Raw genomic sequence first — 22,641 nt, forward strand, 5'->3', positions numbered from 1 at the left:
TTGACATGCTAAGCTTCAATTGATGTTGGAAACCGGAAAAGGATGAGGTAACTCGAAGGACATAACTTTTGTCTTTGTCGGCTTCATTTCTCCAGAAAATGCCGATTCTTGGTAAGATATTATAAAAAAACATGAATTTGTGCTCTGGACTATTAGAGTTTTGGTAGTATATCAGAATCTAGATTTGCAAGATCTAGAAAAGTTGGCTCAAATAAAGGATCAAGGAGAAAGGTTGTGGCCTTGTTCGACAGGAAGAAATGTCCTTGAAAACTTGAAGATTTGTTATGACTTATACTGATCCTGAATAAGTCAAAGTTACTCCTAGAATCAAATGATAATGGACTGAGTAGGCAGAGAATGTGATGCTGCAGTACACCTGCACTTGCTCTTGTATTCAGTATACTGTCCTGTTGTATCATACTCCTTGTGGGACATGTACAAATATATGATCTATGCTGGTGTAATCATGGGGTCCTAAGTTAGGTATAACAATACTCATTTCAGAAACAGTTGTCCGAGTTCTCTTCTAAAGTATTTTCTCAGTTTGATAGATTTGTTGTTTGCTGCCTTTCTGCGGCTTCGTATTAATGAATTTACTTTCTGGGAGCCATCTTGCTTATTGGAAATTGTATATTAGAAATTTCACCTAGAGTTTCTTTGGAATACTAAAGTTTTATAGGAATTAGAGAAAGAAATTAAGATCCAAACTTTAATATTCAAAGGTCAAGGCTTCTTGTGATAAAATGTCCAAAATCATTCTTCACACCTTCACAACCAAATTGTTAGTTGGAGCAAGTCAATTGATTTTGTGATTTGTTACTTTTTAACTTTTTGTGAATGATATAACATTTCAAATTTAAAACTGCCACAAACGTTCGAGTTTGTTTCCTCTCCTCAGCTCTTTCCGTACCATTGCTGTATTAAATTGCAATTTTGCGGATCATGGTTTTATTAGTTCATCAATTTGCACGCATGCGGATTGCCTTTATCCCAACCATTTAGACATGCATTTTACTAAAAGGGTGATTACCTTTCTATTGTTGCAACAGAGAAAAATAGAGAGACGAGATCTGCAGAAGCATTAGAAGTTTGGAACTAGAGCTGCATATAGTTTTGGAGAAAGGAAAAGCCAGAGCACAAGGACTTTTCTGTTAAACAAAACAAGGCTTCACTAATTGGATGTAGGTATGATAAGTTGTGGTTTTGATGTATTGTTAATATACACACAACTTTCTGGATAAAGGCCCTTCTGGTATTTTCCCCAAAATATTAGAGAAAGCGTTTTTTTGTTTCCTTTGGGTTTGGAAAACGACTTCTTGTTATGTCAAGTTGAGACTGATTTAACAGGTCCTTCAAGAGTGTGAAATACCAGAATCATTCAAAGCCGTAGCTTTATTTTTCTGTAACCTTCTATCTGCATTGACAAAATTAATTATTCAACATCAGTATCTTCCTGAAGGGGCTGTTTTGATCCGAAAGCTAATCCCTTCAAGAAAGCTTGATTGAGTTCAAGAAAGGGCCCACGGATCTTTAAAGCTTGATGTTTGAGTTTCAAAGTTTCACATTGTGTAATAAATCATTGTGTTGTATATCCAGTTTCTTCAAAATATTGCTGCTTTTCAGACTTTATCAATACCAGAGTGAAGCAGGGTTGGGGCTTATGTGCTTCTTTCTCATGAATTAATCCAAGTAGTTTGAAATATTGTTTGTAGAGTTATTTATAAATTTCTTTCCTTGTTCACAATGTAGAATCCCGGTCTCAGGGCTATGCTGTTGGTATTAACACTCAAGTTGCAGTGGTGAGGAACTTGAATTGTACTTGCCTCTACAAAATATACATGTCGAATGGGACCTAAAATATTTAATGGAGTGGTCCAGTCTCTACTCACCTAATTCTTAGATTACAAGAAAACGGACGCTGAAAAATGCAAGAATTTGACAAGAGAAAGCAATCAAGAGAGGAGAGAAAGAGAGGAACACTGGATCTCAAATAACTATATCATTTTCGATGAATAGTTGAGCTTCAAATTCAGTTGTAAAACAACCTTTCAAGTTCTTGAAAGAGGGACCGACTACAAGAACAGCTCCTCGAAGTCTCACAAGGGCATCCAACTACACAAGGAAAAGAAATGGGAAATACCCACTTAATCAGTACGTTTGAGTTCTAGTAGTTTGATACAATAATGCACATCACATCCAAATCACAACTGAAAAAAGACATCGAATTGGACGGATGTGTACAATTAATCCTTCTATCAGACAAACAAACACATGATAATCTGCAAATCTTGATAATCATTTCCTCTAGCCTTTTCTTGGGGGACGATGGCCAAACCCATATTCATACAAGAATATACAACGAAGCCATGTTTTACAAGTGAAAAACAAGTGAACCACTACTTCTTCCCATCACAATTTCAAACCATGAAGAAGGATGGATATAAAACACCTTCTTCTTTCTGAGATAGCAAACTCTCAAGTCTTTTACCATTTCTTCAATCATATCGACTGCAGTAACTCATCAAAGAGATAATTGATGACATTTAGTTGTAAGCAATCAGAACATTTACGGCACCTTAGAACAACTATACTTCTGTTTCGGGAGACCTCGACCTTGTTAGCTCTGACCTCAACCCTTGAATCTTTGCAGCCACCTCAGCCACAACCAGCCTCGTTAGAAGCAGACCAGCTATCAGGGCTGCACCCATTAGCATTGTGAAAACAGCACTCCAGCTCTTAGTTGAAATATATCCTGTTAGCAATGGTCCAATGGCAGCCCCGATAGAGCCCGTTCCATCTATAATGGCGGTAACTGTGGCTAGTGCTTTCGAGTTGCCCTTTAATGAGCTGTGTGTTCCCAGGTCAGCCGAAACTGCAGTCGTTATAAGAGCATAAGGCCCATTCACAAACATGCCCGTGATCAACATGAGTATGATGTTTAGAGTCATCGAGACGTGCCCGTAGCTTCTGTAGAAGAAGAGAGCTGGAATGGCACAGTACATGAAACTCGCTGCCGTTATGGCTCTAGCACCTAAACGATCAGAAATATGGCCTGCCAGGATCCCACCAACCACCCCTCCGACATCAAATAACGTCGAGAGGTTTCCAGACTCCTCGTTCGATAAGTATCTCCCTTCAATAGCTGCAGCAACAAGAACGAAATACAATGAGCTTAGGTGACATAAAAACACTGAAAAGATCTTAAACTGGGAAATTTCATGTACCTGTATGGCTAATATAGAATGGTAGCCAGTAGAGGAATGTGTACGCCACCAATTTAGCAAAGAAAAGACAAAGTGCAAAGGGGGCAACCCCAGGAATTCTCCATGCTTCTAGGAATCCCACAGCATCCTTATCATCTGACTTTGCTCTCAACAATGGTTCTGTTACTTCCTCTCCTTCTTTCCTGGGAGACAGCAACTCATCGTCATCCATACTAGCTCCAACAGACTCAGGGCTAACCGGTAAGAAAAAGAACAGCACCATGCCCACAAAAGCAATTCCTAAACCAGGGACAACCATGGACCAACCCCATCCATACTTCAACAATATTGAAGCAACCACAGAACCGGTAATGTTACCAAGAGATGTATGAGCATTCCAGATACCCATTATAAGTCCTCTCTTCTTCTTACCAAACCAATTGCCAACTACCGCAACGACTGAGGGCCATCCAGTAGATTGGAACAAGCCAGCAAGCATTTGGACGATCAAATAATAATAAAATAAGTGGACGTTCGCCCAGTATCCAATACCAAAAAGGGCCGTAAACAAACCAGTTCCGACCATCCCTATAGTTAGAAAAATTCTGAGATCCATCCTATCTCCTGCATGCCCAGAAAAGAACATCCCCACAGCATACACAAAGAGGAAAGCAACATCAAGCTCGCCAAGCAATGCTGTTCCATCAGCACCATTAAACGGCGCCCAACCAGCTCCAAGAACCCATGAATTCCTAGTGCTTTCTAATGGCTTGTGAGAATAAGCCCTTCTCCACGAGAAGGGCGATTTCAAGTCTAGATCGGGAGACTGGGGATCAAGAGCACTTTTTACAACACTCGTTGTTTTCCTAGTAGCATGGTAGGTCAAGTAAGCGAAGAAGGTTACTATAAGGACAATGGCTTGATGAGTCTTGTAAGAAATGGCCGATCTTTTTATGTACTCTATAAATCGGATTCCTAGGGGCTTGCTGTAATTTACTTCTGGCGGTGGTTCTGCAATTGAACCCATTGATTAATAGCTTAAAAGCAACTTCGCCCCTCTTCTGCAGACAGAGAACTGGGAACCTGAAACAGGACGAAACAATCACAATTAAGGACTCGAAATCAAACATAAAAAATAGAAAGGTTTGCTTATATAACTAATTTAATTGAAAAGAAAAAAAATCTTCGAAATTTAAAACCCATAGAAAATATTGAACAACAAGAGAGAAAAATATTCAGGTGGGGCATATGAAATTCATGTTATATAATGTAAAATTCTGGAATAAATCTCTGCTCGTTAAAAGTCAACCATTTTGGTCTAAGGGATGACTCCGAAAATTTAGCTTAAAATACAGCAATTCAGACAATTGTTTGAGCTGCAAGTCAAAGTATTCCCCCTATATTCCCGGAAAAATTCTGGGCTTACCAGTCTTCTGTACTAAAAAATCTTGACAGAGCATTTGCTTCACACACACACATACACTAACAAATATAGGTAATCTTATCCCGATCATTCACGACTATATTAAACCCAAAAAAGAGGAAAAATTCGTTCTCTAAAAATTGACCAATCCATATTGTTGTTCTGTAGCAGGAAACTTACATACGAACAAGAAAAAGAATAAAAAACCAGGGGGAAAAGAAAAAGGAAACCAACTAGACCCAGAATTAATCAACCATAATTCTGCACCCTTCATCAGCCTGAAAAATAAATTCCAGGAACATGTTGCAGAACGGAGAACGACGACAAATTTTCAAAAAAACAGATTCATAACGTCAACGAGAAAATGAATTCTGATTCCAGGGTGCAACAGGCAAATAAATTCTCAAGAACCACGGAGAAAGAGATTCGGAAAAGCAACCAAAAAAAGGAATGAATCCCACACCACATACTACTCAGAAATGAATGCTAGAAAACTCGTATAATTGCTCAAAAATTTCTGAAAAACAAAAGTTGAAAGAAAAAAAGCAAAATATAATGAAAAAAAACCATGAGCATGGATTCATGGATGAAATGCTTTACCTGGACTCGCCTGAGCTCAACCTTATCTCCTGCTCTGAGAGAATTCAGGCCTCCTACTCCAAAATCTCTCTGAATTTTTCGTATTTCCTCTCCTTTTCTTCGCAGTTCGCTTAGCGAACGAAAAATGGCTCACGTTTCTCTCAAAGTAGCTGATACTGAGAGCCGAATGCAAATGGAGGTTTCATTTATTTAAAGCTGGAGACACTGAATATTGATTTCCAAATATACCCTTGTCAATCTTTTAATTCACCCATTTTCATTTTTCCTTATTTGACATATATGCCCCTCATTGTGGGTAATTATTTCATTAAAATTTATTCAAATAGCTTCTTTATCATAATAAATTTAAATTTTGAAACCCCAATTCAAATTATTTCAAATCCACCCAATATCAAATCATTAATTCTTTCATCAAATCCTTGTATCCAAATACGATTCTGTATTATATTTAAATTACTTACATCATAATCTACTGAATATTTTACGCGCGACAAATATTAATCTTAAATGAGGTAATAAAATTTCTTAAATTTAGTCCGCAGAGATTAATAAATACGGCTTAACATCGATAAGTTTTCATTAATAATTTTGTTTTATGTCAAAGGTTTCATCATTTGGAGTTATCAAGAAAATATAATATGTCAAAAACACGTTTAACAACCCTTTCATATCCGTACAGAAAAATTGTCAAAGAATTAACAACATTATCAAAAAATGTAATCACGACAACTTCATCTGTACTTTTATTAAAATTCATTATCGGATGCTAATATAATTGATTGTATTAAATAATTTAATAAATAAATTTTAAAATATTTATAAACTACTTAATTATAGCCCAACACTTAATGTACACCTCCATTAAGACCTACCCTATATTTATAGCATATTGATGAAATTATAGAATATATTTCAGCATCTCCAACTTTTCCCTTATAGTGCTTTTCATATTGGGAACGCAACAATTCAACGTGCAATGTTCTTTACTTTGTGTTTGTTTTGTTGGTGTCCGTTTGGCTCTGTGATTCAAATAATAAAAGGATATTTATAATTATAATAAATCTCATGAAAACTCATTGCAATTTACCCTGAAAAATTATATCAGTTTTTTACGTCAATTATGTGAAGAATAAAATATACTAACAAATTATGAGCTTGTCTTATTTATTAGATATTAAAATTAATAAGTGTCTAAGAAGTTTTTTAGAAAAAAGTCGGGTTAAGTTTTTTTTTTTTTTTTAAAGAGCTTATAAGATACAGAATATTTTAATTTATAATCTTATAAGCTCTTCAAAAGAAATTTTGCCGAACGATTTTCAAGGATTTATAAGCTTACAAATATCTTCTAAAATATTTTGAGAAGTTTATAAGTTTATCTAAATCTATATTTTGAGTGCAAATACAATTTTTATATTGTTTCACCCATTTTTTTTAAATAATCACTTTTGTAATTTATTAAGTTTAATCAAATTCACATTTTTATAAAAACTACAATTTGTAGCTTATAATTTTTTTATTATTATATAATCTTTTAATCTCTTCGATTAACATAAGTATGAGGTTAGTTTTAGAGTTTAATTTCAATTTAAATTTACAAAATCAATTATATACATTTGTAATTACGGATTTTAAATCCCGAATAACAAATCCCTTCTTTTATTTCAAAATCAATTATACAATTGTGGAGCCAAACTGACCATTTTACTTTTTTGAATTTCACTTTTGCCCCCCTTTAATTTCTATTTTGTGAAATAGTCAGCTGATGTATACAAAATTTGGACTTATATGTATAGTTGATGACGACTCATTGTTTACGGCCTAAAAGGCAGTTATGAAATTTTAAATTGTAAACCATAAATTATATAAATGTGCAAATTTACATATTTAATTAGGAAGAATTTTAGCTTTTCAGATATTTGAATTTAATATTAAAAAAAATAAATAAAATATTTATCTGAAATTCCTTTTTATGATCAATTATAAGAGCACTCATACAACTATAGGTTAATTACACTTTTACCTCTAAAAATTGCATAATTGCACTTTGCCCCTAAATTTTAAACTTTTATTGTATCCTTTATTTTTTTTTTAAAAAAAAGAAAATAATTAAATAAAAACATTGTTAAATGTCGTTCTGCTTTAGGTATATTTCACTGTTAATTATAAATCAGCTTTTCACTATCATATTTGTTCCCCCACTTTCACTCCATGTTCACTGCTCCAGTTTTAATTGTCTATTAATTTTTAGGGATAATTATATTGTCCTTCCCTAACATTTAATATAACTTATTACTGATATATTGCAGGTCAAACAAGTATCTTTTAATTAAATTATCCTTATATATCTTCACACATTAATGCATGAGATGGACTATATCTTCACCCTTGTAAGGGTATTTTAGTAAGAAAAAATTTGTTTGACCTACAATAAATAAATAATAAATTAATCAAGATAAATATAGATTTTTAATTCAACTTTTTTTGGTTGATATCAATAAATTTCGATGAATTTTGATTAACGAATAGATCTATTTGTCAGACAGACTCAAACGCCAGAGATAATTAGATGTAATTTCTTGAATCATATGAAATTTACGTATAATTACACCAAATCTAAAAAAAAAAGACGGTGTAGCTATCCTTAATTTTTGTTTTTAAAATTTGTATCGTTTTGACTAATATATAATAATAAAAATACATGTCGGTATATATACATCATATTAACTTGTCACCACGTATAGTTATTCATTAGAACACTATGTTAAGTTACGTAGAAAGAAAGGAAAAATAGTACTTGGCGTGATTTATGATGTTTGGGGCACGAGGACAGGTGTGCTTTCGGGCTATCTACCTAATTTCCAACCGTTGAATTCAGAGCAGCTGGGAAAGTGAAAGGTTTTTTAGGCTGAAAAAGTAGTTCTTCGTTATATATAGTTTAAAGTCTAAAATTTCTTCACCACAAGCTGTCAATTTAAGCCAAGGGCTTTTGAGGTGGGGAGGGGACGTGTGTGTGTATATATATATACTTGGTGGAGGTTCATTACAAATATTAATTTCTTGAATTTCATTTCGATACAAAATAAGAGAACAATGTATTTTAGTACATAATATTTGGATGAATAGAAGTTTATATATTGGTAATTAAATATGTGTTTGCCTGTAAGTCTTAAACTATTCTGTACATTTTTCATAAGAGAAAATATAGTAAAAATGACAAGTTCACCGTTTAGAGAGAAAATTCCTAAATACTTCAGGGATTTGCGTCATTTTGAGCAGGTTGGGTCCTCAATCGATATCTGAATTGTCAACTCTTGTTTCTTAGCCCATACGATGTTAACACGATGACATGTGGCCCGTATTGATTCTGATGCAGGAGTCTTATAAATAAATTGGGGATCTATTCACATATATGCATTATCAAGACTCCTAAAATCTTGAATGGATATAGACTTTACCATCACAAGGTTTTAGTTAAGGGCCAGCTAAGTAAGCATAACGTTCTGTGTGCAGACCACCGTTATTCGTCCAAATTGGATGCTTCAAGTTCACCCCGTTCAAGGAGTCGCCAGGTCACAAGTATCTCAACCTAGATTATTTTTTTATTTTAATTTGAAAATAGCTCTTAAATAATCTATTTTACACATGTAATTATTTTTCCGTCGGAAAAAATTAATGGTGTCACGACTTGCGCTATTAAGGGCCAAAATTCGGTGCGAAATTTCACTTTCTTCACCATTGTCCATATGTTTTTTGAATTGATCTCCGATTTTTTTTTTTTTGTAGTTATCTTTTGGATTTAACATTTTGTTATATTATTATCAATTTTTTTTTTCGAGAGGGTTGAGGAATTAATTTGATCCTCTTTAGAGAAAGAAAGGGGAAAAAAATTACTACATATTTATTAGAGCATTTTTGGACCAATTTTTATGTTAGATTTAAAATACAGTCTAATTTATGGCATGTTTGATCTTAGTTATAAAAGGTTTATAAACAAATTGAACTCTAAATGACTTTTTTGCCTTGGCCATTTTTTTATATTCCGAAAATACCCTTAAGGAATAGCTTTATCTACCCCACTAATCAGAAAAATTTAAAAATAATTTGGTAATTTTACAAATATGGTAGTGTTACACCACCTGTTTTACCAAACACTTTCTTATCTACTTTTATTTACTTAAACTACTACGTTTAAATACTTTAGAATTAATTACACTTAAACTCCTTCTAAAATGTAAAATTTACAATTTTTTTCTAAAGAAGTTTCAAAGTTAAACTTATACCCCCTCCTAAAAATGTTCCTTTACACTTGACACCCTTCTGTTAGGGTATGAACTAAAATGCTAAATCTAACAAAAAAAATTTACATAAATTTTAATTTGTATCTCATTTTTATGTATATTTTTGTACTTATAAAGTGATAAATTATAATATATATATATATTTACATAATGCGGTTAACATCATTATAATATTTTACTTATAAATACAAAATTATTACACGAATGTTAAATGAGGGGTTAAATTAAAAATGAGATCAAACTCTAACGAAAGAGGAACAAGAGTAAACAATGAACTTTCGAATGGGTGTAAATATGATTTTAAAATTTTTTAAAAAAAAAAATATAATTTTTTATTTTAAAAAAAATCTACGTATAATTAACCCATACTTTTAATTTTTACATTTTAACTTATCACTTTTTTCTTTATGAAACTTAGAAAGAGGCAAGTTTGGTACAAAATGATTGATGAAAATGTCCAAAAAAAAGTCAACGATTACGTTGAAATCATTGTATTACTATTACATTACCTCTTAATCCTCCCACAATATCATTAATTATTTTTGTGGGACATTCTCCCGTGATTATTCAAGAAACCCCACATAATTGCGCTCCATTTCTAGGAAATTCTAACAATAACTTGAATGTTCTTACTATTTCCATATGACCTTGTCTCTTTTATATAAATTTTATAAATAATCTTAACAAAAAAAATTAATAATAAAAAATTGTGAATAAATTTTATAATTTTTTTAATTAAAAATTTATTTACTTTTAATTTATTCTCTTTTAAAATTTAAAAAATAATAGAAAAAATTGATGCTTAGATTATAATTTGAAAAACACCACAAACTGAGCAAAAAATAGCAATTGTTTTTCGATTTAAATGAAATTTTCGTTAAGTTAATTGAAAATATTAACGGAAGGACTAAAAGTGCCAAAAAAGTTAAAGTTTGAGAATCAAATTTGCAATTTTAAATTATTTGACGACCAAAATCATATTACTACTTATATTTGAGGATAAAAAATGCATTTATCATGTATTTTTCTATCAATTTTTTGTAGTTTATTGACACTATTCTTCTTTAAAATTTGATATAATTACACGTACAATCAATATGCTTTAACAAATTATGTTTAGGACCTCTGATGTTTATTTCTGTATAATTAATAGATCCATCCGTTAGTCAAGTTTCACTAAATTTTCTGATATCAATAAAAAAATAAAATGAATGAAACTCCATATGTATCGTTGATTGACTTAGTATTGACTTATTTGCATGTTGAACAAATATTTTCTAATCAAACTATCTTAATACATTTTCATACTCTGGTGCATGTGATCATGAGATATATCTTTACCTTTGTAAGGATAGTTAATTTGGTTATAAAAGATTTACTTAACTTATAACAGAACTGTAACTCAGTTTGGCAAATTTTCATTCAATATTTTTTTTATATGAACAAAATCTGTGAATTTTACTAGCAGAAGGATTTATTTATTTGATGTAAATAAATATCAGGGTACTTGCTATAATTTTTTAAACTACATGAATTTTATATATTATTACTTCAAATTTCAGGGGATAACGATGTCATTAATCCCTTAATATTGAATATTTTTCCAAACGCTCCACCCTCAACTTATTTTATTATTTTTAATTTTATTTTCAAATACTTTAAACTTTTATTATTATTTAACTTACAATATATATATATATATATATATATTGATAAATTTAATTTATAATTTATTTCCACCACAAAATACAGAAACTATTGCAAAGATCCATGTAGTATTTTACCACATAAGAAAAGTAGATACAAATGTATCAATTCTTTATAAATACGTAATGACTTATTGGCGATCAAAGCGCTCTCAATGTATATAATTTTTATTTTTTTAATTATAATTATTTAATTTAATTAAATATAATAAAATTACAAATTAAATGAATAATTTATATAAACTAATAAAATAAATTAACTCTCAATGTGATTTGACGTTTTTGAGATGTACGAGATTTTTTTAAAATAAAATAATGTATTGGTTTGTGCAAGGATATTGATATTTTAAAAAATGTATGAGTAATTTCTTACAAAAACAAAGATGATTTATATAAATAATGTTGAAGTTCTAATAAGTGTATGCTTAACATTTTAAAAGATAGATGTACTTTATATAAATAGACCATGGATTAAAAATTATAAATATAATTATCCTTAGATTAATACAACAGTGATCGGTCGATATACAGTACATGCGTTATTATTATTATTTTTTTTAATGCAAACACAAACAGTAAGGTATATCATATATGTATTGCACTTGATAAACAATTTTCTTTTTAGGGTTAATACATTTTGTCATCCGAACTATGACTGTTTTTATACTTTGGCATTTAATTTTTTCTTATGTCAACTTTACGAGATTTTGCACTTTGCCATTTATAACTTCTTTTGAACCATTTTTTTTTTTTTTGGGAAAAAACATCACATGCAGTGCACATATAATATTTAAGAATCATGTGATGTAATATTTTTCACATATTGACATCATATGATATTTTTCTGGCAAAAAAATTAATAAAAAGAGAATATATATAACAAAATGCAAATTTCGCAAAGTTGAAATGATAAATTTGACACACAAAAAAAATTTTGATGTCAAAAATATAAAAAAAAAGTATAGTTCGAATGACAAAATATAATTTACAAATATTTTGTGAATGTGTGTTAACACATCAAGTATGCGACAGCTCGTACGCTGTGTATCGATTCAATTCAACCTGGATCTATCACAATCATTTTGAAGAAAAATGTTTCCATATTTTTATGAAACTGGAAATTTATATGCATGAAAAAAAAAATAGAAAATTAATATTTTTTAGATAATTAATTCGTTGACTCCCACAAGAACGAGAACATATGAAAATATATATGTCTTCTTTTAGGGATAAATTTTTTTGTGAGATTTGACATAATCACGAATATTTTCTCATTATTTTAAAAATTACAAATACTTCCTTCAAATATTAAATAATTAGATAGTCTTCAGACGATGAGATAAAAATTATTACTTTGCCATTGTCGATTTTTATTGTTTAAAAAAAATAGAATATTGAGAAAATATAAAAGAATATTAGGATGAGTAAAGTAAATATCCATTGAGAATATTGATTTATAAAAATATTTTAAAAAATTCTACAAAGTATCTAAAATTATAGTTCATAATCCAAGAGGTTATTTTGGAAAGTTCACCACTAAAATTATAAACTCATGGGGGTATTTGTAATTTTTCAAATAACAATAATGTATATATAAGTATATCAAATCTCATAAGAAGTGACTATAAATTATCTTTTTTTTTTTAGTAATTTCAAATAGTTTGAATTCGAATTTCAGAGATGGAAATACTATAATTATATATACATATATATATATTGCTTTTATTTATGTTTTGAATTTCAGAAATGCGTTCTTTTTCACTCCCTTTTTTTTTGGCTAAAAGTTTAGGAACTACAAATTAATTTTCCAAATTTGGAAAAGAAGCGTTAATTATGTAAAAAAGAAAAAACTATCTAATTCCATCAAAATTAATCACATAAACCCTCTAAAACCAAGGAGGCCAAAACGGTAAATCCATCACCTAGCAGCACACACAACTGCGACGGATCCAAACCCCACAAGAGGGGCAGCGTCGTCAATTCACTCTGCCGGCTTGATTGACACTGAATAATGGAGGAAAAATGGATATTCGCATATAAGGGAGCATAATTCCTTGCGTGCCAGTGTATATTCTCTGCTACGATTCTCTCCACTGATCCAACAGCGGCGGGGGTCCCACCAATCCTACGTGGAAAATCCTGAGCCAACAACCTGATTACGTGGAATTACTACTGGACGGCCTCTCTGGCTTCCTATTGGAGGGCGCGTGGTCACCGTTCTTGGCTATCTCGTGAATGCTTGTCCGAATCAGAAGGGAAACGCCCCAATTCATTACACCATTTAATTAGTATTATTTTGTTAAAATATAATTAAAACCTAATTTGTTTCGGTTGCTTCATTGGTTCTTGATTAATTAAGATTAATTTATGCTTAAGTGGGTTTGTGGGGAAGATTAGCAAAAAGAATTTTCAATTAGGGTTGATGTTGATTTATAGGAAAACAGGCCAACAGTGCACCCAGTATCAAATACCTCTTTCCCGCCTCAAAAAAAAAAAAAAAAAGCAACAACGCTTACTGCCAGCAATAAATATTGAAAAAATTGAAAATCGCACGTCAGGAGACATTAAACTCTAAAATGGTTCAGGCTTCATGAAATCTAGCGTCTGCTGATACTAGTTGGCATGGCAAACAACACATTTTACATACCCTTAAACAAAATTAGTTTATGACTAGTAGAATATATATGGAGTTAAAAAGTTTAAACAAGTAAAATCTTAATTTTATAATTCAATCAATAATTTTGATATTCCTAGAGTGGTTTAATGAAGATTACAATTGACTAAAAAAAAATTATATTTTTATTCAAATAGGATCATAATTCTCATATTTTTCTTTATTAATTATACCTTTTTATCCTATCATAATTTTATTTTTTCGTTAATTGTATTTTACGACCCATAACTCCATGGGCTCAAACCCATGAGAGCGCATCGAACAAAATTAAAATCAACCTGTTTTATAAAAAGTATATTTTAATTTATTTTATTATTATCTATGGTGTACATAGTTTCGATCATTCTCCACTTTATCTTGACAATGACGATACTTTTATTATTATTATTATCTTTCTTATTTTCTCTGGAGAAGTTGGAAATTTTAGGGCAGGAGAAGATAACGTAAAATGGGGCTTTTGGGAAAGTAAAAGGAAGTTTCGTAAGTTGGTTTTATTCGGAATGTAAGTTTGGGATGTGAAATAATTAGATTATGGGATGGGGGGTAGCTCATCATCCTCTTGGGCGTGTCTTTATATATGACTTGTCATAAAATCAAAAGGCTTTGGGCCTATGCTATTTCTGTCTGCTTCCATTGTTGGATTGAGTGTGACAAATTCAATCAGAGCTGTCTCAATCTAGATAAGGGATGTCCACACACACACACACACACATATATATATATATATATATTATTTAAGGATAAATTATAACCAATTTTTATAAAATTTATCATAATTATCAATATCATTTTATTAATTGAAAAACTATAAAAATATCCTTTGGAGATTAACGATTGTCTAAAAAATACCTACACAATGAACTATCACAAGAGGGTATTTGTAAGATAACTGTCAATTCCAAAGGATATTTGTATTTTTTTAAAAAATGATGAGGTATTTAATTATGACAAATTTCATGGGAGTTTGTTGTATTTATCTTACATAACTTAAATGGTATAGGTATGCATGTCACTTTAGCTGCCTACGAGGATAACTTGAGCAGGTCATAAGCTTTACGTCGTCTTCTCCTAGCATAATGTTTTTTGAAAATAAAATTATAAGACTCATATGAAATTAGAGTGGACGATACACTAAGCATCATTTGATGTTGTTTATGAAAACAAAGTCATGTGCTCGTCTCGAGCCCCTCTTTGAGGATATAGGCATGCGTTCTATTTTAGTTGTAGACGAGGAGTTTGGCCGATTTATAAATTTATATTCTTCTCTCTCAATAAGGCGCATTTGTTTTTTTTAAAAAAAAAATTCATGAAGTTCATAAGAAACTAAATGAACAAATTACTCTTATTATTTATATAATTACATAAATAACCCACAATAATAAAAAAAAAAAAAGTTTTGTGCAATGATGTTAATATTTTTGAAAGGTGTGTATAATTTTCTGAAAAGTAATGATCATTTATATAAATAATATTGACGTTTTTAATAATAAAATATATAATTTAAAAAAGCATAAATTATTTATATATATAAATAAAAAATTAATGGTGTAAATCTAATTTCCCCTTATTCTTATTATGGCCGTTTGTTCTGTCTTCTACCAATTTTCTCTTTTATTATCAAAAGTTGATGTGACAATCAATCAAGAATGTGTAATTATTTTTAATATTGACTAGTGATGTTTGATACATAGAACAATTTTTTTTACTAATGGCCGATTTTTTATTCTTTTTATGGTTAAATACATTTTTTTAAACAATTCTTAATATAATATTTATTCCCTAAATTAATAAATTCAACACTTATCTCCTACAACTAAATACTTGGTCAATATTATCCTTATTATACACACACACATATATATATATATATATATTAGCTCAAAGGATTTTTTTTAAAAATATTTTTTGCATTTTAAGTTTAATTATTTTTTTTCTTATGAAAAAAACTATTTTAATTATAATAAAATATAATATAATTAATAAATTAAATAGTATAAAGTTTATTATATTTTACATACTCAAAGTTAAGTAATTAATAAGTACAATAAATACACCAAAAAAATTTAATGTAAAAAATTTTATTTATTTAAAAATATTTTATTTATTTAGTAATAAAATTATGTTATAAATATTTAATTTTAGAAATAAAAATGAGTAATTACATATGAATTTTCGAACATTTTTTTTTAGATATAAAGTATGATAACATAAATTTATCTACTTTTTTCTTAAAAAATATTTAACTTTTGATTAAGCATACATATTGTCAATTTATTTGCAAAACTATATACAAGTTGTTGGAATATTATATTATTAAATTCTCTCTATTATATATATATTTATTATTTCATTTTAAATTTAAATTATTTATTTATTAAAAAATATTTTTAATTAAAAATTAATTTGGTGATGATTTAATATGTAGAAAATATGAAAATATAAGAATAACAATTATCCAAGGCATGAGGGCATTTTTGTCCAACCAAAGGGGTAAGTGTTACATTTGTTAGTTTATGAGGGTAAATGTTGCTTTAAGAATAATTCAGAATGACAAAGCGTATTTAACCCTATTTTTTACTTGAACCAATTACTAATTATTGAACTGAAAATATTTTGTATATAGATTAAATTTTTTTTTCAGTGAATCGATTATAACTGTATCATGAATTTTAATTATCAATCAATATACATCATATATGTATAACTAACTATTAAAATAGGCTAATACCAGTATATTAATTGTCCAAAAACCCAGACCCATGACCAAGATATCATAGGATATTAATTTCACAAATTAAATTAGACTTAATTAATAATTTTAAACTAATCATTCAAATATATTTTGATATCTGTACTATTTATTAAATGTAAACTGGTCAGAATAATTAACTTATTTTGACAATATGCCTTAAAATAGCCTCAAATATTTTATTTTTGTAGTTACTTGGTTATACCTATAATTCTATTGATATATATTTGAAGTCAAAATATTTTAGTAATTATGATAAGTTATTTATTGTAATTTAATTTAATATACAAAATATAAAAATTAAATTACTCACACGCGTAGAAATTATATGTACTTCTGATGTTTGTTTTTTATCTAATAAATAGACCATTTAGTTAATTAAAATTCGCTACATTTATTAATATTAGCAAAAAAGTTAATTGAAAACCTATATACTTATAATGATTTATAGAAGGTCAACAAATGTTTTCTCACCAAATTATTTTTGTACATGGTCACAAGAAAATGCTTGTGAGAAAGTATATATATTCACCTTTATAAGAATAAATTGATCAGAAAAAAGATTTGTTGACTTATGATAAGTGAGTAATGAGTGAATCAATGATAAATGTGAAGTTTTATTCAATTTTTTTGTTAATATTAATAAATTCAGTAAATTTTGATTAATAGATGTATCTATTTATGAGACAGAAGCAAAAGTCGAAAGTACTAAATGTAATATTTCAAACTACATTAAATTTATATATAATTACACCAAATTTCAGGAAAGGACAACGTAATCATCTCCTTATATTAACTTCTGTTGCCTCACAATACAAAATTAAAATACTTATCTCATAAAGAAATAAAAAAAAAAAAAAAGAGTCGAGCATGAAAGAGTGAAGGAAGGACAACATGACAATGCTACTGTAAAAATAGTTGTTTGCTGAAGAAGACAAGAGCGCTAGGATATAGGTATGTTAGTTTGTATTTCCATTGTTTTTATCTAGGGTATGATGATATAACCCTAGCTTTGTTTGAAAAAAAACTGTTTTACCCCTCAAGGGCTTCAAAATTGCAATTTTATTAGAAAGACCCGCGTCTTCTCGACTAGGTCCGGGTCGCCATTCAGGTCAGGTTGAACGACTCTCCTCCGACAACTTGGGACACATGGCACGCCATTATTGGACAGCAGAACACCCCTATACACTATAAATACTCTATGCTCAATGCATTTATGGTACATCGTTTTTTACTCACTTTTTTATTTAGGTCGCTTAGACTCGCTAGTTCGACATAGACCAGTTTATTAGCGACCTTAATACCAAGCACTAACTTAAGTATCGACGGAGGAATCGTAGTTGGGCCATCCCGACAAGCCTAACAATCTACTTCTCTTTTCTCGTATCCTTACATTAGTTTGGGAGAGAAAGCAATCCCGAACCTTTTGGAGATCAGTTCATCCGACCAGAAAATCGCCTAGATTTCGACCCGGATCAAGCTTGCATCCGAGACAATGGGTATGGAATTTTCCTCTTTGTTTTCTGTCTTTTCTTTTATTTTTTCTTTCTCATCTGCTGAATGATTTTTGTTTGCTATCTTTGGTTGCGGTTTTGCTGTTAATGGGAAATGCATTTGAAGACAAGGTCGTAGTATGTACATTTTCCGGCTTTGACTTGGAGTTCAATACTTCAGTGTACTGTAATTTCCCTGGATTTGATTTGGGCAATTGTATTGTGATGTAATTATGTTGGCAAAACCGTAGTTTATTACTTTCTTCTTCTGGTAAACTAGTTTATGACAAAATGATTTCTGAATTATGACGTTCTTCTGAAGCTATCCTCGAGTAGACGAATAGTGTGATTTTCTTTTCTTCTTTTCATTCTTTTAATAATTTTTTAAAGAAAAGAACAATGAAACTCCAAAAAAGGCGGCGCCAACTCGTTTTATTTAGTATAATGGCGTAGACTATTGTTGAATGCTCGTTGGAGCTCAGTAGTTTAAGACTGCAAGTGGTGATTTTGATGAGGCTCCGATCAATACATAACTCATAACTATTAGCATTTTCATGGCAAAAGCTTAGGAAAAGATGTCTGCTATATATGATAACTGGGAGAGGCTAGTCGCAGCTGTTTTCAGAAAGCAGCAGCTTTGGGAACTTTTTCACGATCACTCTAGGAGCCCTAGCATACTGTCCGAAGCATCAGACTTCAGTTCTAGCTTCAATTTGGGTTCTCCCTTTCATGATCTAGCCCTGGACTTTTCTAGGCTTGGAAGTTTTTCGAGGCCACATAAAACAACTGGAAGGCTGGCTCTCGTTTCGGATTTTAGTTCCGCTTTTGATGTTGAAGATGTATTCCTAGCTTCTGCTGGCTTACTTGGGAGGGGAACTTTTGGGACTACTTATACGGTTGCAATGGGAAATGGGGTAAAAATTGTGGTGAAGAGATTGAAGTCTAGGAATATTTCAGAACAAGAGTTCAAAAATCAGATGGAGATTGTTGGAAATGTTAGACATGAGAATGTGGCTGCCCTAAGGGCTTATTATTCTTCAGAAGATGAAAGGCTGATGCTGTATGATTATTACAGTGATGGCAGCGTCCATGCATTATTACATGGTATGTTGAGATCAGCAACTTGTTGACTTGATATTTACTTTTTCTTTATTGATGTTAAGAAAAGAATTAGGCCAAATTTCTTCATTAGTTCCTATCTCATTTTCGTCCATCATCTTTCAAATGCATCGTAATAATCACTCATCTTGCAAATATATCCATTCAAGTTCCTGATAGTTAAATATATGAGATTTTAAATTATAATGGATGGAATATTCATTGAAAAAATGTCAAATTCCAATATTGGTTTTCCACAAAATATCATTAGAAAAATGACGGACTATGACCTGTAATTTCTCTTAAGGATGCCTTTTACTGGCATATTTTGATCTCACTTCAATCTTTACCATGGCCACAGGCTAGTACGTGAAATATGAAATATGAGTAGAGCTTCTCATGTTTACAGGACAAACTGGTCAAAGTAAATCTCATGTAGACTGGGAAACCAGACGGAGAATTGCAATTGGTGCCGCAAGGGGTATTGCTGCAATACACGCACAAAATGGTGGGAAGCTTGTCCATGGAAACATAAAAGCATCAAATGTTTTTCTTAATTCTCAAGAGGCTGGCTGTGTATCAGATCTTGGCTTGGCAACCGTGGTAGAGACAGCATTTATGCCAACTGCAGGGTGCTATGATCCACAAGTCAAGAATGCTAGAGATGTCTCCCAAGCATCAGATGTCTATAGCTTTGGGATTTTGCTCCTCCAACTTCTCACTAGAAAATCCCCTGCGCATGTCCCCGGTGGTCCTATGGCTGTTGACCTAATCAAGTTGGTAACTTCTGTGAAAAGCAAGGAGAGGGCTGCTAAGGCGTTTGATGCAGAACTACTGATGTATCCTTGGATAAGGGATCAAGCGGTTATAATGTTACAAATAGGAATAGCATGTGTAGCAAAATCAGTAAAGAAGAGACCTAAAATGTCTCAAGTAGTGAAGATGTTAGCAGATATTTGTATAATGAACCCAGCAAGTACAATGAATCCTCAAAATCTGGGTTGCTTATGCAAAGAACTTGTATTTATTGAGGGTGCTAATCCTAAATTTGAGCTTGAGGATTTGTTAGGGGCCTCTGCTGAGGTGCTTGAAAAAGGGACATTTGGGACCTTTTGCAAGGCAAGATTAGAAAATGGAATCACAGTGGCGGTTAGGAGATTGAAGGATGTAATTGTAACATTTGAGGATTTTCAGCAGCAAATGAAGGTCATTGGAAAAATGAGGCATGAGAACGTTGCTAAACTGATGGCGTACTACTTTTCAAGAGATGATACTCTCTTGGTTTATGATTATTACGATAAGCAGAGCATATCTGATTTGCTACACAGTAAGTAGAAGTAAGAATATGGAGCATCTGGTCTGCCTCGCTTGTCATGTGAATTTCACCAACCAAAGGTTCCCGTAAATGATCTTTGTTGAGTGGCCCGGAATTGCTTATACCTTTACTCTCTCTCCTTTGCTGATATAAACTTGATACTTGATGTTAGTTAATACACAAACCATGATGGTTGAATCTACGTAACTCTGAATGCATATTGATGAAATTTCATAAGCTTCTTCAGTTTTTTATATCTAGTCCTATGTTAATTTTAGATCCAACAAGCATAGGCACCTCTCGCTGTGGCTACCTTGTAGAGGAACTACTGGAGGGTGCCCTGGCTGGAGATAGCACTCCTATGATAAAGGCATCTCATTCAGATATTATCATTATTGCAATTAACTTGCATTTTTTTGGAGTTGTAGCTAAAACTTACCTACAATAGACCATTGTCAAATTGCGTTTTCTTATTAAAATTGTTTGAATCAATTTGGGAAATGGCTTTTTTTCTTTATTGCAGGTTATATATGTTTCAAAAATTGGCACTGAATTCCTCCATTGTTGTAGCTTTACATTATGCTATCCAAGCACATTGTATCTATGATCAATTAGAAATAAGATAATTGCTTTTTCTCCTACTTTGCCGGGTTCAGAGGTATTGGTCGGAAACCTTTAGACTGGGAGACCCGGCTGAAAATTGCGGTAGGTGCAGCAAGGGGTGTTGCTCACATCCATAGACAAGATGGTGAGAAGCTTGTGCATGGAAATATAAAATCCTCAAACATTTTCTTCGATGGGCAAAATTACAGCATTGTCGGTGATGCTGGATTGGCGAAACTAATGCGTCCAATCAGAAGGTCAGCTGTCAGGGATCCTCACTACTATCCTGCGGAAGTTACAGACACCAGGAAGGTGTCTCAAGCTTCTGATGTCTACAGCTTTGGCGTTGTGCTGCTTGAACTTGTCACAGGACGGACATCTTCTCAAACAACCACGGATGGTGGTGATGTCATCTCACTAGTTAACTGGATTCAGTCTGTTGTTCGCGAAGAATGGACTCTTGAAGTGATTGACGTAGAACTTCTGAGGTATCCAAGTGAGACGGAAGCAATGGTACAAGTGTTGCAAATAGGACTGGACTGTGCTGTCACTGTCCCCGAGCTCAGACCAAGAATGGCTCAAGTGGTGAGAATGTTGGAGGAAATCAGTGGCATCGAACCAGCCGATGAATCAAGATTGGAGGATCGATGGGAGCAACCAACCGTTGAATCAATATTGGAAGATCTATTGGAGGATTTGTTGCCCACTCTTACACCATAAATAGCAGTAGCTCAGTGATGAACATCTCCTATTTCAGGTTGAAATTTGTGAATACCTTATTAAATTATGTTTGAGTCTGTGTGTGTTGAGCATAGGTGTTTTTACTAAAAGTAGCAGTGGAATTTTATTGCTTTAGTTGGTAAATCAGCAATAATACAACTTAATGTTTTGTTAAATTTAAAAAATTAATAAAATATAGTATAATGCTATAAAACAGACTATTTTAGTTGATAGAAAGATAAGAAAAAAAATCTTATAAAATTAAGTTATAGTTACGATGGCCTTCATTTACATCCACTGACTTATTACACAAACTAATCCTATCGTTTGCATAATCACCCATTTATCAACCATAACGTCAGCATCATTACACCAAGACCTCCTCCCCCAATTTCCGACCTGAAAAAGGTTGATATTAGTAAAAAATACCCTTGAGAATTTCAAAATGCCCATATTGACTTACTCAAATATTTATTGGATTTTTCATAGATATTTATAATCTACAGAGAAAAAAATCACTGGGTGCAGTGTCGGATCAAGACATAACTTGGGTATACCTCGAAGACGTGTTGGACACGCTTGTTGATATGTCTGACATGTATAGATTTTTTTATTATATAATCTTTTTTGGGTTTGTCTTTCGAAAAAAAAAAAAAAAGAAGGGATTGGACAAAAAAAAAAAAGAATCCATTCACTCCTCTCAAACCAAAAATTTTGGGATAAAATTACTGAAAATTCGAGAGATGATCATGACGATTT

General features: G+C 31.5%; 3 protein-coding genes across 4 annotated transcripts; 2 read left to right on the top strand and 1 right to left on the bottom strand.

Annotated features, from left to right (window-relative positions):
- LOC105160601 (putative glycerol-3-phosphate transporter 1) lies at positions 2,123-5,392 on the bottom strand. Its single transcript, XM_011078050.2, has 3 exons — positions 5,227-5,392; positions 3,225-4,286; positions 2,123-3,142 (listed from the first exon to the last, which is right to left on the bottom strand). The coding sequence occupies exons 2-3, from the start codon at positions 4,228-4,230 to the stop codon at positions 2,586-2,588; spliced, it is 1,563 nt and encodes a 520-aa protein (XP_011076352.1). The 5' UTR covers positions 4,231-4,286; positions 5,227-5,392; the 3' UTR covers positions 2,123-2,585.
- LOC105160729 (probable inactive receptor kinase At4g23740) lies at positions 17,638-21,620 on the top strand. 2 transcript variants are annotated; one of them, XM_020693300.1, is made up of 3 exons: positions 17,638-18,152; positions 18,274-19,250; positions 19,654-21,620. In XM_020693300.1, exons 2-3 carry the CDS (start codon positions 18,722-18,724, stop codon positions 20,577-20,579), a joined length of 1,455 nt encoding a protein of 484 aa, XP_020548959.1. In that variant the 5' UTR covers positions 17,638-18,152; positions 18,274-18,721; the 3' UTR covers positions 20,580-21,620. The 2 variants fall into 2 exon arrangements, with proteins under 2 accessions (XP_020548959.1, XP_020548960.1); XM_020693301.1 differs by lacking the exon at positions 17,638-18,152 and having other exon boundaries at positions 18,197-19,250.
- Positions 20,590-21,882, top strand: LOC110011900 (probable inactive receptor kinase At4g23740). The gene is made up of 2 exons (XM_020693498.1): positions 20,590-20,645; positions 21,216-21,882. Exons 1-2 carry the CDS (start codon positions 20,590-20,592, stop codon positions 21,880-21,882), a joined length of 723 nt encoding a protein of 240 aa, XP_020549157.1.

Source organism: Sesamum indicum, linkage group LG4, assembly GCF_000512975.1.
Source record: "Sesamum indicum cultivar Zhongzhi No. 13 linkage group LG4, S_indicum_v1.0, whole genome shotgun sequence".
NCBI classification, from domain to species: domain Eukaryota; kingdom Viridiplantae; phylum Streptophyta; class Magnoliopsida; order Lamiales; family Pedaliaceae; genus Sesamum; species Sesamum indicum.